The sequence below is a fragment of the Canis aureus genome, chromosome 9 (genome assembly GCF_053574225.1).
Source record: "Canis aureus isolate CA01 chromosome 9, VMU_Caureus_v.1.0, whole genome shotgun sequence".
NCBI lineage: Eukaryota > Metazoa > Chordata > Mammalia > Carnivora > Canidae > Canis > Canis aureus.
This window is the reverse complement of record NC_135619.1, coordinates 25,887,099-25,903,286: the sequence shown is the minus strand read 5'-3', so window position 1 is coordinate 25,903,286 and position 16,188 is coordinate 25,887,099. Positions and strand designations below refer to the sequence as shown.

Sequence of the window (16,188 nt, the reverse complement as noted above, 5' to 3'; positions counted from 1 at the left end):
TTATTTTAGTTTTCAATATCTCCAAAAGTAATTACCTCCAGTTGCTCCTTCTGGGTGAATCCCTTCATGCTTTTCCCTGAGGCATGGCCAACAAAAGTCATCACTCTAATAACTGGCTGATGCTGTAATAGCATTTCTGCAATTTCTTGAACACTATCCCGAAATGAAGAGAAGATCATAACTCTGGTCTCATCACATTTCTTTTCAGAGGTGTTTTGAACTATATAACAAAAAAAAAAAACCTTCAATCTTAACTATTTTTTAAAGCGTATACCCAAGAACTATTTCAAGACAAACCTGAAACTATATACTAATGAATGATAATTCTTGCAAAAAAGTAATTTAAGACATCTTAAATCTTTGCTGTTTTTTTTTTCCTACCTTCTTCAGTAATTTTAATATTCTTGGCTTCTTACCCTCTCATGGCTGTCATAATAAAATCCTAAACAAATCCAGTAAAAATTACCTGAATCACTTTTAACCAGTCCTTCAAATTCACGCACAATGCCCATTATTTCCCTTTACCTTCTACAATCAGAATAACAGAACTGTAGCACTCCCACTGATTTCAAAAATATTTTTTTCCTTTTTGTCCACTAAAAGCACTCTCTTAATCCAGGCCACGGGATTGTTCCTAAATCTATGATACTTTCAAATTCTCCAAAAATAACTACAGTATCTGACTATAGTCAATCACAAAGCTGATCCCAAGGTCTCTGTGCAGAATACACAATATGAGCATGATCTTTGAGGGTAGGCCACAGAACCCTCTGGGTGATGTGTAACCATGATACTTACTCCATTTAAGCTTTAATTTCTTCATATCTAAAATGAATGGAATATAAAGTATATAGACTTACACATAGCAATTGGTTAAAAACTGAAAATTGTATGGGTTTTTTATTCATTTTCTTTTATTTCTATGATTTCTATTATATTAATTTTTATGTATTTGTCAGGGACTGGACTAAATATTTCATATATTAATTCATTTAGTCTTCATAACAACCCTACAAATTAAATGACTTAATACATGCAAAGTTAATTCATAATACTTAAGGAAAAAGGAAGAGTTGTTGCAAAGCAAATTATTCTAGACAAACCTCTTTTTGAATTATCAAGCCTCTACATCTGACCAACTGCTTTCAATGCAAAGCCTATCACCTTTCACCAACTATAGGCTGCCTTTCTACCTTCATTCTACTGAAGCTCCTCTACCAAAGTCTCAATAACTTCCATACTGCCAAATTCAGTGGTCACTTTTTAGTTCATTTTACCATTCCTTTCACCAGCATCTAACATATCCCACATCTTCTTACTGAAATTGTCTCTTCCTTCAGCTTTTCTGTCATTCACTTGCCCAGTTTCTTTCTCAACCTCCTTTGTGGCTTTTTTTCCTCTAACTTTTTTTTTAGATTTTATTTTTAAGTAACTCCGACACCCAAACATGGGACTGAAACTCACAACCCCAGGATCAAGAGTCACATGCTTCATCAACTGAGCATCAACTGAGGAGAAGCACCTCTCCTCTAAACTTTAAATGTTGGTATTCTTCCGGGTCTGCATTCTGGGTCTTCTAAACTGTCTCTAAATACATACATCTAATACAATTTGTCTCTAAACTGTATTCCTGGTAATGTGATCATAACCATTTTTTTAAATATTATCCTTATGCTGTGATTCTAAAATTTATTCATATATATGTTGAAATAAAAATAGCCCAGACCAATCTTCTGAGATCCAGATTCATTTATTCAATGCTTATTCATCTCCTACTAGATACCTCAAAAGCATCTAAATATGCCTGTTCTTTCTTCTGTAAGCTGTTCTTAATCTTTTCTTTGCTCATATAATTATTCAAAACATACACACACACTCATATGATTTCTTTTTTTCTTCATATCCTATGTCCAATCTAACAGCAAATACTGTTGACTCCAAATTCAAAATATATCTAGAATCTATAACCATTTAGCACCTCCACTATTATTATGTTGGTACAAGCCACCATCATCTGTTATCTTCTTAAGTATGATAAGTCTCCTAAGTGGCTAATGTTTACACTTGGCGAAAGCTACCAGAGTGATCTTTTTTTTATAAAATATAAGTCAGATCACATCACTCTATTGCTCTAAATGTCCCTCTATTGGTTTCACAAGGCAAAGCATTTGTAGAATTAAAAACTAAAGTCTTAACTTGGCCTAGAAGCCATATATGATCTGGTCCCTGGCTACCTCTTCAATTTTTGTCTAAACCACTCTTACCCTCATTACACTACTCCAGCAGCACTGGTTTCTTTACTGATCCTTAATCATATCAAACACCCCATTGCCCCAGAGACTTTGAATCGACTATTCTCTCTGCCTTTTATGATCATCCCCCAACAATCAACAAGACCTGCTCCCTCACTTCATCAGGCAACAGCTCAAACATTACCCTAGAAACAGACTTTCTCTGACACCCTATATAAAACAGCACTCCTCCATGACTATCTCCTTAACTGCTTTACTTTTCCCCACCATTCTATTATATATTGCTTTACTCTCTCTTTGCCTTTTATTGCCTTATTTTTCTTTTTCATAGAATATACCTTATTCTTAACATTTCCACCATTCCCCCCTTGTCCCACCCTCTCCAAATTTCTTAAAGCTTTTTTAGATTTATTATCCAGAGTAATTAAAAGCCCATCTTCTCCATAAAGTGTGAGCACAAACTAATGAGTCAGAGTTTGAGCTCTTTCAGTAACTTTTTCTCGCCTTGAAGCTACTAAATATGACTTACTATTCCATGACTTGAAGTGTTCAAGTACAACTTCTTCTAATTTTTTTAACTTTGGATGACTGTAGAAAAATTTTTTATCTTTATCTCCTGTAACAAAAACAAAAACACCAAACAATTGTTATAGATTTTTCATTCATTAATGTATTTTAATTATCTTTTCCAAAATAGATTTGTTGGGGTGCCTGGGTGGCTCCATCAGTTAAACATCTACCTTTGGTTCAGGTCATAATCTTCTCAGGGTCCTGGGATGGAGCCCCGGATCTGGCTCTCTGCTCTGTGGGGAGTCTGTTTCTCCCTCTGGCTCTCTCCCAGCTTATGCTCACAAAATGTCTCTCTCTCAAATAAATCAAATCTTCAAAATACATTTGTTAACTTACCTTTTTTCTATTTAAATAATAAGTAGCATCTGTGTAGCACAGAAGCCCTACTATAAAATAAACCTTGAATTTTTCTTTAAAGATTTACTTATTTATTTTAGGACAGAGAGCGGAGGAGAGGGAGAGAGAATCTCCCCACTGAGTATGAAGCTCAATATGGGGCTCAATCCCACACCTCTAAGATCATGACCTGAGTGGAAATCAAGAGTGAGACGTTCAACTTATTGAGCTACCCAGACACCCTTGAATTTTTACTTTAACTTTTATTATCATTTATTATAATTCCTGAATCAACAGCAAAGTAGAAGGGAAAAATATGCATTTAGGTAAGCTATAAATAAATTTTTGGTAGTTCTGAGAATTTTCACTAACAGTAACAACTAATTACTAATATCTATGATGTATTTAAGGTTTATAAACTGAATTATATATTTATACTAACTTAAAGAATAAAATCTTTAAACATTTAACAGATCTGTTGCTTTGGAAATAAGTGATTACAGATAGACATGAGGATCAATGGAGCAAAATTTCAAACTCAACCTGCTAAGAGGAATAATAAAAAATTTTAAAAGAAAAACCAGACCTTTTTGGATAGTAGAAAAGCCATTTGCTGAAGTACCACATGTATGTGCAAACATACACGCTAGATGATTATAGAGTTTCATGAAGTCCTCATTTCGGCTAAGTTCATTTTTTGCCCGAGTCATTCCTTCAGAAATTAGGAAAAGATTTTCAAAATTAATAAACATTATAGCAAAATAAATCAAACTTATTATGTATTTAAAAGAAATTAAAAAAAAAAAAAGAAATTAAACTTTAGCAATTTTTCTAATTTAAACTGAAAGCCAGCAACTATTGCCAGTTCCACATTTACATATATATTAATGAATGGCTTGCTTTTTACCACCAATTTATCAAAAACAAAAAAGCATAATCATTTGTTACCTATTTAATTGCTTTTTGTTGTTGTTGTTGTTGTTTGTTTTTGTTTTTTTAAGTAATCTTTAAGCCCAAAGGAGGCCTCAAACTCAAGACCCTGAGTGAGGTCAAGAGCCACACTCTCTACTAACAGAGCTAGCCAGGCACCCCTATTTTATTACTTTTTAAAATAAAGCATTTTAAGTAACTATACTATTCAATACTTGTTTAATCAAAATAACATTATTCCTTCAAGTAATTTCATTTAATTTACCTTTAGTTCCATCCATAATTCCACAAAGGAAGAAATATAATGATCTCATTCCCATTTGCTGCAATAATTCATAACCATGATATAAACTAATACAAATAGCAAACTCTCCCTCGATTATGCCTTGTTGTATTCCCTAGAAAACCAAGCACATATCAAATTTAACCAGAGAAAAAAGATACATGTTCTGTGTGAAACTTACCACTCTACTGAAGATCTACCTATTGAATGTCATAAGACATCGTTTGGAAAGGTGCCAGTGTATTTTCCATATAAAATCCACCCCTGTATTTTTTTTTCTTTAATTCAATATGTAACTTACATTTTAAAGAGAATAAGTGAAGGAGAGAAATATTTATCATATATTGTTTCCCTTTCTAGGTAAATTATTAGCAGTATATATATTCATTTGTTCTTTCAAAGTGAATATCAAGCACAGAAATAGCTATTTGGGATACAATAGGAAATAAGTCACTTAATGGCCTATCCTCATAAATGTTACTGGCACTAGAACAAAATTTAATCAAACAGTTTAACACTAACATTTAATACCAACTATATATGCTATAATAACATGACTCTGTCCTAGCACCAGACACAATTCTAAGCACATTAATTATACAAACTTGTTTAATCCCAACACCTAGGAGGTAGGTACTATGCTTATGCTCATTTTATACACGAAGAAGCTTTAAAACCAGTATTTGAACCCAGAAAATCTGGCTCAGGGTCTTTGTGCTTTCATCCATTACTCTCAAAGAAAACTGAAATACATATTACTTTTATGAGAGCATCCTGCAGATATAACTGAATGATAGTAATTTTTAAAAGAAACCTTGAAAATATGCTTTAATTATTTTCCTTTACTCAAGATAAAGACTATTATTCTCTACCTTAATCTTTGGTAACATTTAGTATCAGTAATAGTCATTTTAAATGTTTGCAGGGTAGTGATTAATGCCCTAATATGGCACCCCAATTATCTGAAAGGGTAAAACCACCTCTCTGTAAAATGTAAACTCTCATCAGTAAGAGCAAATTCAATAGGTTTAGATTTACTCCTTAAAGTATCAATGAACCTTTAATGCCTAGCAGAAATTAAAACACATTCTATTAAAATTTAGTATAATATACTGTAACTTTACAGAAAAGTTTCCCTTAGTGGTTCCCTAGACACTACAAGAAAAAATCTGTGTTTCTTTGTGTAACATTTAAAGCTATTCTTATGTGCTCACAACCTAGATTAACTAGCATATCTGACTTCCTAATATTTGACCTCAGCAATATTGGCTTGTTTGCTGACTCCTTCCTAACTTCATTCAATTGCCTCTGTTCTTTTGCATATGCATTCCCTCTCAGTTCAAAGAATGACTCAGGGATCCCTGGGTGGCGCAGCGGTTTGGCGCCTGCCTTTGGCCCGGGGCGCGATCCTGGAGACCCGGGATCGAATCCCACATCGGGCTCCCAGCATGAAGCCTGCTTCTCCCTCTGCCTGTGTCTCTGCCTCTCTGTCTCTCTCTGTGTGACTATCATGAATAAATAAATAAAATCTTTAAAAAAAAAAAAAAAAAAAAAAAAAAACAAAGAATGACTCAGTGCCTTTTTGTACTTGTGAGCATCTCTTCTGACTCTGTACCTAGCCTGATGGGTATATTTCTATCTATTTTTTCCTAGGAAGATTAGAAATAAGAAGCTTACTATGATACTTCCTCTAAGCTCTGTATCAAGAGTTAAGAATAAATGCTCTAGGTCTAAAAGTTAGCTTCTACCCCCCTCATGGCAACATAGAAATGAACTAAAATACCAAATCTTTATTGAAAATTAGAAGATAAAATTATCTTAATTTGAAGCACTAAAGTGTATTTTTGCTAGATTTTTTTCATGCTTTTATAAACTATATAAATCATATCTGAATTCTTGATGAGCTAATGTATACTAAAAAACAGTCATTATTTACATTTTATCTTGGCTGTAAATAAAAACTTAATCTTTCTTCAAAATTAATTGAAAAATACCTACCACAATATTTGGAGATGGGTTTTTCCTAAATTGATCTCTTGCCAAAATTATCTGGTATTTTGTTAGATTGGGGATATCCCTTCTCATCAAAATATTCCTCTGAATCAAAGAACTGGCAAATGCTTCCAAAACCTGCAAATTTCAGTGAAATTTAGTTTAAGCTTAAAGTCCTTTTTCAAATACAATTATTTCCTCACGTATTAAAATAGAAGTTATATATTAAAGTTTGTCTTAAATTTTTAAGTAAACATAGCAAAATAACAAAACTTAAAAGTACTTAACATTTATCCCCAGATAACAGCCATATGAGAGTCAGCATAAGCAATGAGTGGATCCAACTACAATTTAAGAACAAATGTGTTTATCTGTGTATTTCTTAATTCCTCTCTCTCCCTAAACTAAACACACTATAATCTAAGCACAGTGAATAAAGGGCCTTTGATTTCTCACTGCTGCATCTTCAGTATGAAGAACAAAGTCTGGCATATAGTAAGACTTTGTCTTACTGACTAAATCAAAACCTCTTGAGTACATTCAGTTTGATCTGTCGATTGATTCTTTCAAGAAATACTTATTAAGCATCTAGTAGTGTATGTCAAGCATTGTTCCAAATGCTGGGAATTTGTAGCTGAGACAAATGAAGTTGCTGCTTTCATACAGTTTACATCGAATTAAGGGAAGCAAAGAATAAGGAGTGAACAAAGAGTGTTTCTATTATAATAAATGTATTTAAAAACCTAAAACACAGTAATGCTATGGAGGTTTTGAGGAAAACAGGGTCAACTATAAGTAAGGGAAACAAAGATGGTCTCTTTAGAGAGTAATATTTCAGCTGACATCTGAATGATAAGTTCTGAGGACAGAGCATATCAGAGGAAATAGAAGACAAAAGGTCCTGATGTAGGATAAGTTTGATGGAAAAGTGAAGGAAAACAGAGACCTCGAGATGAAGACCTAATATAGCAATATGTAATCAACTGTTTAACTTTTTACCTAATTATTTCCTAAGGATAGGACTATTTTTGTAGAGTTTTATTTTTCCTCCCTTCTAGCTTAGCTGATCATATTACCTACAAAAGCACTTCAAAAGCATCAATAAAATTGAATGCTTATTATGTGTTTATACAAATTATAATTTTTACATCCTTATAAATGGAACCATTTTAATCATTAGAAAATATATCAGTATTAAGGAGATGATTATTATATCAAACTAACACGGGGACTCCTGGCTGGCTCAGTCGGTAGAGCACGTGACTCTAATCTTGGGATCAGGAGATCAAGCTCCAAGTTGGGCAAAGAGTTTATTTTTTAAAATTAAATAATTAATTTTCAAAATAAAAAGCTTCTTCATTGCAAAGGAAGCCATCAACAAAATGAAAAGCCAATCTACTGAATTAGAGAAGATATCTGCAAATGACGTATCTGATGAGACTAATATCTAAAATATATAAAGAGCTTATACAATTCAACACCAAAAAAAAGAGATCTGATTTAAAAAATGTGGAGAGGACCTGAATAGACATTTTACCAAAGACAACATACAGACGGCCAACAGACCTAAGATGCTCAACATCATTCTTCATTCATTAGGGAAATGCAAATCAAAACCACAATGAGAAATCACCTCATACCTGTCTGAATGATTAAAATCAAAGACAGAGAAATAACAAGTGTTGGTGAGGATGTGGAGAAAAAGAACCCTTACATAGTGTTGCTGGGAATGTAAATTGGTACAGCCATGTGGAAAACAGTATGGAGGTTCCTCAAAAAATTAAAAGGAGGGGTGCCTGGGTAGTTCAGTTGGTTAAGTGTCTGCCTTCAGCTCAGGTCATGATCCCAAGGTCCTGGGATTAAGCCCCACATCAGGCTCTCTGCTCAGTAGGGAGCCTGCTTCTCTCTCTCTCCTTGTCAAGTAAATAATAAAATCTTTAAAAAAAAATTAAAAGTAGAACTACCATATGACCCAATAATTCCACTACTGTGTATTTAGCCAAAGGAAATGAAAGTATTAATTTTGAAAGATATATGCACCCTTATTTTTATTGCAGCATTATCTACAATAGTCAAAATATGGAAGCAACCCAAATGGCCATCAGTAGACAAATGGATAAGGAAGATGTGATGTGTGTATATATAGATACATATACATAATGGAATATTACATAGTCAAAAAAGGGACGAAATCATGCCATTTGTGACAACACGAATAGAACTAGAGGATACTATAAAAAGTGAAATAAGTGAGACAGAGAAAGACAAACACCAAAGGATTTTATTCATATGTGGAATCTAAAAAAAAAAAAAAAAAAAAAGAATAAACAAGCAAACAAAAAGCAGAATCAGACCTATACATACAGAGACAAAGTAATGGTTGCCATGGGGGAGGAGGTTGAGAAGGTGGACAAAATAGGTGAAGGGGAGTGGGAGATATAGGCTTCCAGTTACAGAATGAATAAGTCACAGGAATAAAAGGCACAGCATACAGAATATAGTCAATGATGTAGTAATGTTGTATGGTGACAAGTGGTAGCTATACTTGTGGTGAGCATAGCATAACATAAACTTGTCCAATACTACATTGTACATCTTAAACTACTGTAACATTGTGTGCCAATTATACTCAAATAAAACTTTTTTTAATTAAAAAGGAAATTACTGGGGGACACGTGGGTGGCTCAGTCTGGTTAAGCATCTGCCTTTGGCATGGGTCATGATCCCAGAGTCCTGGGATGGAGTCCCACATTGGGCTCCCTACTCAGTGGGAAGCCTGCCACTCCCCCTGCCTGTGCGAGTTTTCTTTCTGACAAATAAATAAATAAAATCTTAAGGAAAAAAAAAAAAGGAAATTACTGGAAATATTTTATATCTTAAATTAATAATGCTTAGAATTTTGTTAAAAATAATTTGAAAACAAAAAATAAACTATATCCCTAAAGAACTTTTCTTTAAGAAAAACTTTTAAAGATTAAATGATAAATGAATACTTTGGTTGTCTGTAACTACAAAACAAAGTACTTCAAAACATTTTAAATTTAAAAACAACCATTTTATTTGCTCATGACTCGAATTCTTCAAATAAGAATGTAAGCAGATCACTAAGAGCTCAGGCCAAGACACTGTTAACAGTGAGCACTCCTAATACACAGATTTTGGTTTCAAAATACCATTCTGGGATCCCTGGGTGGCGCAGCGGTTTGGCGCCTGCCTTTGGCCCAGGGCGCGATCCTGGAGACCCGGGATCGAATCCCACGTCAGGCTCCTATTGCATGGAGCCTGCTTCTCCCTCTGCCTATGTCTCTGCCTCTCTCTCTCTCTCTCTCTCTCTATCATAAATAAATAAAACTTAAAAAAAAAAAATAAAAAAAATAAACAAAATACCATTCTTCCATAAAAGTAATAAGGATTCCTTGGAGGAATGGTTGATTCCATGGCTGGGACATGAGAAATACTAAATGAGCACAAAATATCTTTTGAGGCCAGGAAGTTAGAAGTGTTTAAAAAAAAAAAAAAAAAAAAAAGTATATTTCTAAAGGACACAAGACACCCTAAATGGTTAAAGTTGGAGCAATCTGAGCAACAAAATTCATTCTGATAGAATTAGATTGTAACAAATAGAAAAAAATATATTAGTCTATACTGATACAAGGAACTGAATTAATAAATAAATGAGGGGATCCCCGGGTGGCGCAGCGGTTTGGCGCCTGCCTTTGGCCCGGGGCGCGATCCTGGAGACCCGGGATCAAATCCCACGTCGGGCTCCACACATGGAGCCTGCTTCTCCCTCTGCCTGTGTCTCTGCCTCTCTCTCTCTCTCTCTCTCTGTTACTATCATGAATAAATAAATAAATAAAATCTTTAAAAAAATAAAAATAAATAAATAAATGAAAGGAAGAAACAGATCTTCATCATATAGGTATGATGATAACAAATATAATTGTCAAATTGACAAATATAAAAGAATTGAGGGAAAGGAGAAACCATGATTACGCAAACAACATAAATAACTGTAGAAGGCAAGACCACTGTATGCTAAAATTAGATGGCAAAGTATGTTGAGAAACAAGACACTTGAGTAGTGTCAAAGCATCTCCCCACTGGAACTTTATAATATTTGTGCATATTCCCTGAAAGTCTAAAACTACTGCAAAATAAAATGTTAAAAATAAAAAAGAATTCTGTCCGCACTGCAGAGACAGTTAATCTCTGTTCATTGATGTCAGGAGCCTAGAATGGCTGGATGTTACATGTAATACCTTAACTGGGGCCATGTGTCTATGCCCTCGATTTTAGCTATCAGTTCCTCCTTTCTCCTGAACAAGGCTTAGCTGAGGTTCATCATGGCTTATTTGGAGTTTATCACATTCGGTTGGTCACAGTCAGTCACAGAGCCAGTCAACACTGGAGGGAAAAGGAAATGCATCTATCTCTCCATGGGAGGAGTGTCAAAGAATTTGTAGGCATCTTCAATCTACAACAATGAAGATATGAAAACAAGATGTTCTCCTAGCATGACACTAATTAGGAACCATAGAAAAGCAGTGTGTTACCTCAAATTTTTCTCAAAGTGATAAGTGGCTAAGCAATTTCTCAGTAGCTACAATATTGACATTTGGCCCAGATAATTATCTGTTGTTGGGGAACTATTCTTGCTCATTACAGAATGTTAAGCAGCATTCTTAACCTCTACATATTAGATTCTAATAGCAATCTACTCTCTACTCCCTCCATTTATGACAACCAAACATGCGTCAAGAAAATGCCAAATGTCAGAAGGTGAGCAAAATTGCTTCCAGTTGAAAATCGTTGCTGTAGGGGATCCCTGCATGGTTCAGCGGTTTAGCACTGCCTTCGGCCCAGGGCGTGATTCTGGAGACCTGGTATTGACTCCCACGTTGGGCTCCCTGCATGGAGCCTGTTTCTCCCTCTGCTTGTGTCTCTGCCTCTCTCTCTCTCTGTCTCTCATGAATGAATGAATGAATGAATGAATGAATGAATAAATAAATAAATAAATAAATAAATAAATAAATAAAATCTTTAGGGGAAAAAAAAAAAGAAAATCATTGCTGTATAATAGATCCAGGAGGAAAACACTGAAAATATATTTTCTTACAAAGAAACTTGTGGTTAAATCTGGACATGTGTTTTAAGTGTGTTCCCTATGTGAAAATTCACTGAGCTACACACTTAGGTTCTGTACACTCTGCTATTTATATGTATGTGTGTTTTTTACTGCAATTAATAGATATACTTAAAAACTAAGGCTGTAATTGGCTTTAGAAATGGTCCATCATTTTGTATTTCCTCTTTAATAGTAACTAACAAATAAAACATGGTACTCATTCCAAAAGTTAATTTCAAAGAATTTTTCAACATACTAATTATATAAAATGATATAATTATAATCTCTCAGCCAGATTATATAAAATAAAATAAATACATTATCAGTTCATTTATCAAAACCCTAAATAGTGGTAAAATGGCTTACCTGGATATATGCCTTTTGGATGGCTGCAAGTTCTTCACCAAGGGGAACAACTAGCTTTTCAACTCGTCTTTCATGAGAGTATGGCAAAATATCCGGAGAATCTTCAGAACGAAGTTCTATCTGCCCAATTCGTAGGTTAGTAATAACCTGTTGAACAGCCTACAGAAAATCAAGTATTTATAACTACATTATATGTTAAAATTTTTAGCTTAGGTTACCAACAAAAATAAAATAGTGGTAAAATTTAGAACTCAAATCATTAAACTATTTTAACTATAAGTTATATTAGAAGTGTTACAAAAGAGGAAAAGGCTTTGAAACATCTTTTTTTCATATAGTCCTTCCAGCCAAACACTCAAGAAATAAGAACTAGTAAACATTCAGCAAATTCCTCAAAGGTATTTTGCACTTTTCAATGGCAGTGATAAACTCCCTCCAAATATATTTTATGAAGGCTCAGACAAACCGAAGTTTTAGGTTAGCAACCTAAATCCCCTCCAAATTATGTATCATAGACCATTTTAGAGCCAGAGCTATAACTCAGATTTCCTGGTTCCCTGGCAAATACTTTTTTTCCAGTGAAATCTTGTTACTGTTAAAGGAACAATATATCTTAGGACTACCTTACAAACCGGCTTGTTAAGAAATTGAGGGCATAGGGCATATACTATACTAAATAAATTATTGATAAATTAGTGGAATATTTTCCATTTAAAACACTACATATGATGTGAATATATGCTGGATATACTTTTAACCTCAGTACTGATGATGATCAAGAGTTGAAAGAACCCTAAATACTCCACTGAAAAACTTAGAATAGGGGGAGCCCCATGGCACAGCTGTTTATCGCCGCCTGCAGCCCAGGGTGTGATCCTGGAGACCCAGGATCGAGTCCCACGTCGGGCTCCTTGCATGGAGCCTGCTTCTCCTTCTGCCTGTGTCTCTGCCTATCTCTCTCTCTGTGTGTGTTTCTCATGAATAAATAAATAAATAAATCTTTTAAAAAAAAAAGAAAGAAAAATTTAGAATAAATGAATTCAATAGTTGCAGGATACAAAATTATGCAGAAATCTGTTGCATTTCTATACACTAATAACAAAGTAGTAGAAATGAAGAAAACTCAAATTACAATTGCACCCAAAAGAAAAAAATACTTAGAAATAAATGTAACCAAAGAAGTGAAAGACCTACTGCAGCATTATTTATGATAGCCAAGATATGAACAAACCAAGTGTCTGTCAATAAATAAATAAATAAATAAACAAATAAATAAATAAGATGATGTGTGTGTGTACACACACACAACGGAATATTACTGTCATAAAAAAATGAACTCTTGTCATTCGTGACAGCATGGATGCTAAGAGGGTATTATGTTAAATGAAATAAGTCAGACAGAGAAAAACAAATGCCATATGATTTCACTCATGTGGAATCTAAAAAACAAAACAAAACAAATAGACTCTTAAAAACAGAAGACTGATGGTTGCCAGAGAGGAGGTGAGTGGGGAGATGGGCAAATGAAGGGAATTAAGAAGTATAAACTTCCAGTTACAAAGTCACAGAGATGAAAACTACAGCACAGGGAATATAATCAATAATGCTGTAATTATGTTGTATAGTGACAAATGGTGATTATACTTATTGTGGTGAGCACTGAGTAATATATGGAATTGTGAAATCACTGGGGTATCTTGGGGGTACAGTTGCTTAAGTGTCAGACTCTTGGTTTCGGCTCAGGTCAAGATCACAGGGTTGTGAGATCAAGCCCCATGTTGGGCTCCACGCCCAGCATGGAGTCTGCTTAAGACTTTCTCCTTCTCCCTCTGCCCATTTCCACCATGCTATCTGTCTCTGTCTAAAATAAATAAATAAATATTAAAAAAAGAAAAAGAATTGTCAAATCACTAATGTGGTACACCTGAAACTAATATAACATTGCATAAAACTAACATAGTATGTACCTCAATAATATATATTTATTTTTTAAAAAGTTGAGGGGGGACGCCTGGGTGGCTCAGTGGTTGAGCATCTGCCTTCAGCTCAGGGCATGATCCTGGAGTCCGGGATCAAGTCCCACATCGGGCTCCCTGCATGAAGCCTGCTTCTCCCTCTGCCCATGTCTCTACCACTCTCTGTGTCTCTCATGAATAAATAAATAAAATCTTTAAGAAAAAAAAAAAATTGAGGAGACCCTGGGTGGCTCAGTCAGTTAAGTGTCTGCCTTCAACTCAGGTCATGATCCCAGCATTCTGAAATTGTCCAGAAATTAAGAGCATTTTTTTCAAAGCTGGAAAAGTCTCATGAGGTTTCAAAAGACAAAATATTATCTATCTATCTGTCTATCTATTTATTTATTTTTAAGTAATCTCTATGCCCAACGTGGACCTTGAACTCACAACTCTGAGATCAAGAGTCACATGCTCTACTGACTGAGCCAGCCTGGCAACCCAAACTAAATATAATTTCAAATAAAAAAATACTCTACAACAAAAATCACATCTTAATTACCTTTGTATTCCCAACACCTGGTATGGTACCTAAAATAGTTCACTATAATTACCAAGGGACCAACCACATCACCTGGAGTGGAATTATGACCACTTTATAAAACTGAGTAAGATGTTGATATTTTTAATTATTTTTTTCAACAAATATTTGAATGACTCCCACATGTCCGGTATTGAGTTAGTAACAGAGCTACCACCAACATAAACATAATCTGTATATTCATATAGTTACTATTTTCATGGGGCAGAAGACAACAAATAAATGAATAAGTCAAAAAAATGACAGATTAACAAACTATAGAAATGATCCCTGAAAGAGAGACTCTTAATCATGAGAAACAAAGTGAAGGTTGCTGGAGGGGGAATGGGGTAACTGGGTGATGGGCATTAAGGAGAGCACATAATGTAATGAGCACTGGGTATTATAGAAGACTGATGTTCTAAGTAAAAACTGAGTTTAATTAATTTTTTTAAAATGACAGATTATGGGGATATCTGGGTGGCGCAGCGGTTTGGCGCCTGCCTTTGGCCCAGGGCACGATCCTGGAGACCCGGGATCGAATCCCACATCGGGCTCCCGGTGCATGGAGCCTGCTTCTCCCTCTGCCTGTGTCTCTGCGCCTCTCTCTCTCTCTCTCTGTGACTATCATAAATAAATAAAAATTAAAAAAAATAACAAATAAAAAATAAAATAAAATAAAATGACAGATTATGGGATCCCTGGGTGGCGCAGCGGTTTGGCGCCTGCCTTTGGCCCAGGGCGCGATCCTGGAGACCCGGGATAGAATCCCACGTCGGGCTCCCGGTGCATGGAGCCTGCTTCTCCCTCTGCCTATGTCTCTGCCTCTCTCTCTCTCTTTCTGTGTGACTATCATAAATAAATAAAGAAAAAAATATTTAAAAAAATAAATAAATAAAATGACAGATTATGATTACTATTAAGAAGAAAATTACACACATACAAAAAAGATAGGGAGAGCTAGCTTTTGACAGTTTAGAGTAAAATTTTTTGAAGGCACAACATTTCAGCAAAGACGTAAAAGGTGACTAAAAACAATCCAGCATGTTTAAAGTGATTAAAGTAAGATCAGATGCAGCACAGAAATTTCTGAAAAATATCAAGGCTATGGGTAGAAGGAAAAGGCTTACAACTTGACAGAATTGAAATTTAAACTTAGAAGGTCTTCAAAACCCAATACAGAACACCACTCAGAGCAACTAAAATTAGAACATAATGAGATGGGGCTCAAAATTTTCACTACCCTTGAATAAAGGAAACCAGAGCTACCTGGAGAAATGGTTGATTCCACAGCTAGACATGAAAAATACTAAATGAGCATAAATATCTTGTATCTTTCAAAAGAAAGATAGGGGGAATGTCCAAAAGCAGGCACCATCATAAAGGAGGTCCCAATAGCCAAAGCTTTAATAATCTGAGCAACAAAATTAACAATGACAGCTCTGGATTGTGGCACATAGAAAAAAATACATGTCCATTAGTTCAAATTGATACAGAGAATTAAATAAATGGAAGAGAAGAAACACTCTTCATTACAAAAGAATTCACGTTAACAATCATAAAAGAAATGAAAGGAAATAATGATTAGGCAAACACCACAGAAATAACAGCTGCAAGCAAAAACAGTCATTGGATGCTAAAATATTTACATAGTCTCAGTAAATCCCCCACTATATGCTTATTAGTTACAAAGGGGAAAATAGTAATTTTAAAATGCAGAAACTGGGAAGATATCTTCTTAACCAAGTCAAGATTAACAACAACAGCAGTAAGACAAATCAACATCACGTATTTTCTAA

General features: G+C 34.7%; 1 protein-coding gene across 1 annotated transcript in view; it reads right to left on the bottom strand.

Annotated features, from left to right (window-relative positions):
- The window catches only part of FANCM (FA complementation group M), a 68,359-nt gene that overhangs the window by 46,828 nt on the left and 5,343 nt on the right, over positions 1-16,188 (bottom strand). The window contains exons 4-9 of the mRNA XM_077909181.1: positions 11,858-12,016; positions 6,370-6,501; positions 4,354-4,486; positions 3,745-3,870; positions 2,782-2,868; positions 36-220 (exon numbers count right to left, since the gene is read on the bottom strand). Of these exons, the coding sequence (XP_077765307.1) occupies positions 36-220; positions 2,782-2,868; positions 3,745-3,870; positions 4,354-4,486; positions 6,370-6,501; positions 11,858-12,016 (822 nt within the window). The remainder of the gene's footprint in view (positions 1-35; positions 221-2,781; positions 2,869-3,744; positions 3,871-4,353; positions 4,487-6,369; positions 6,502-11,857; positions 12,017-16,188) is intronic.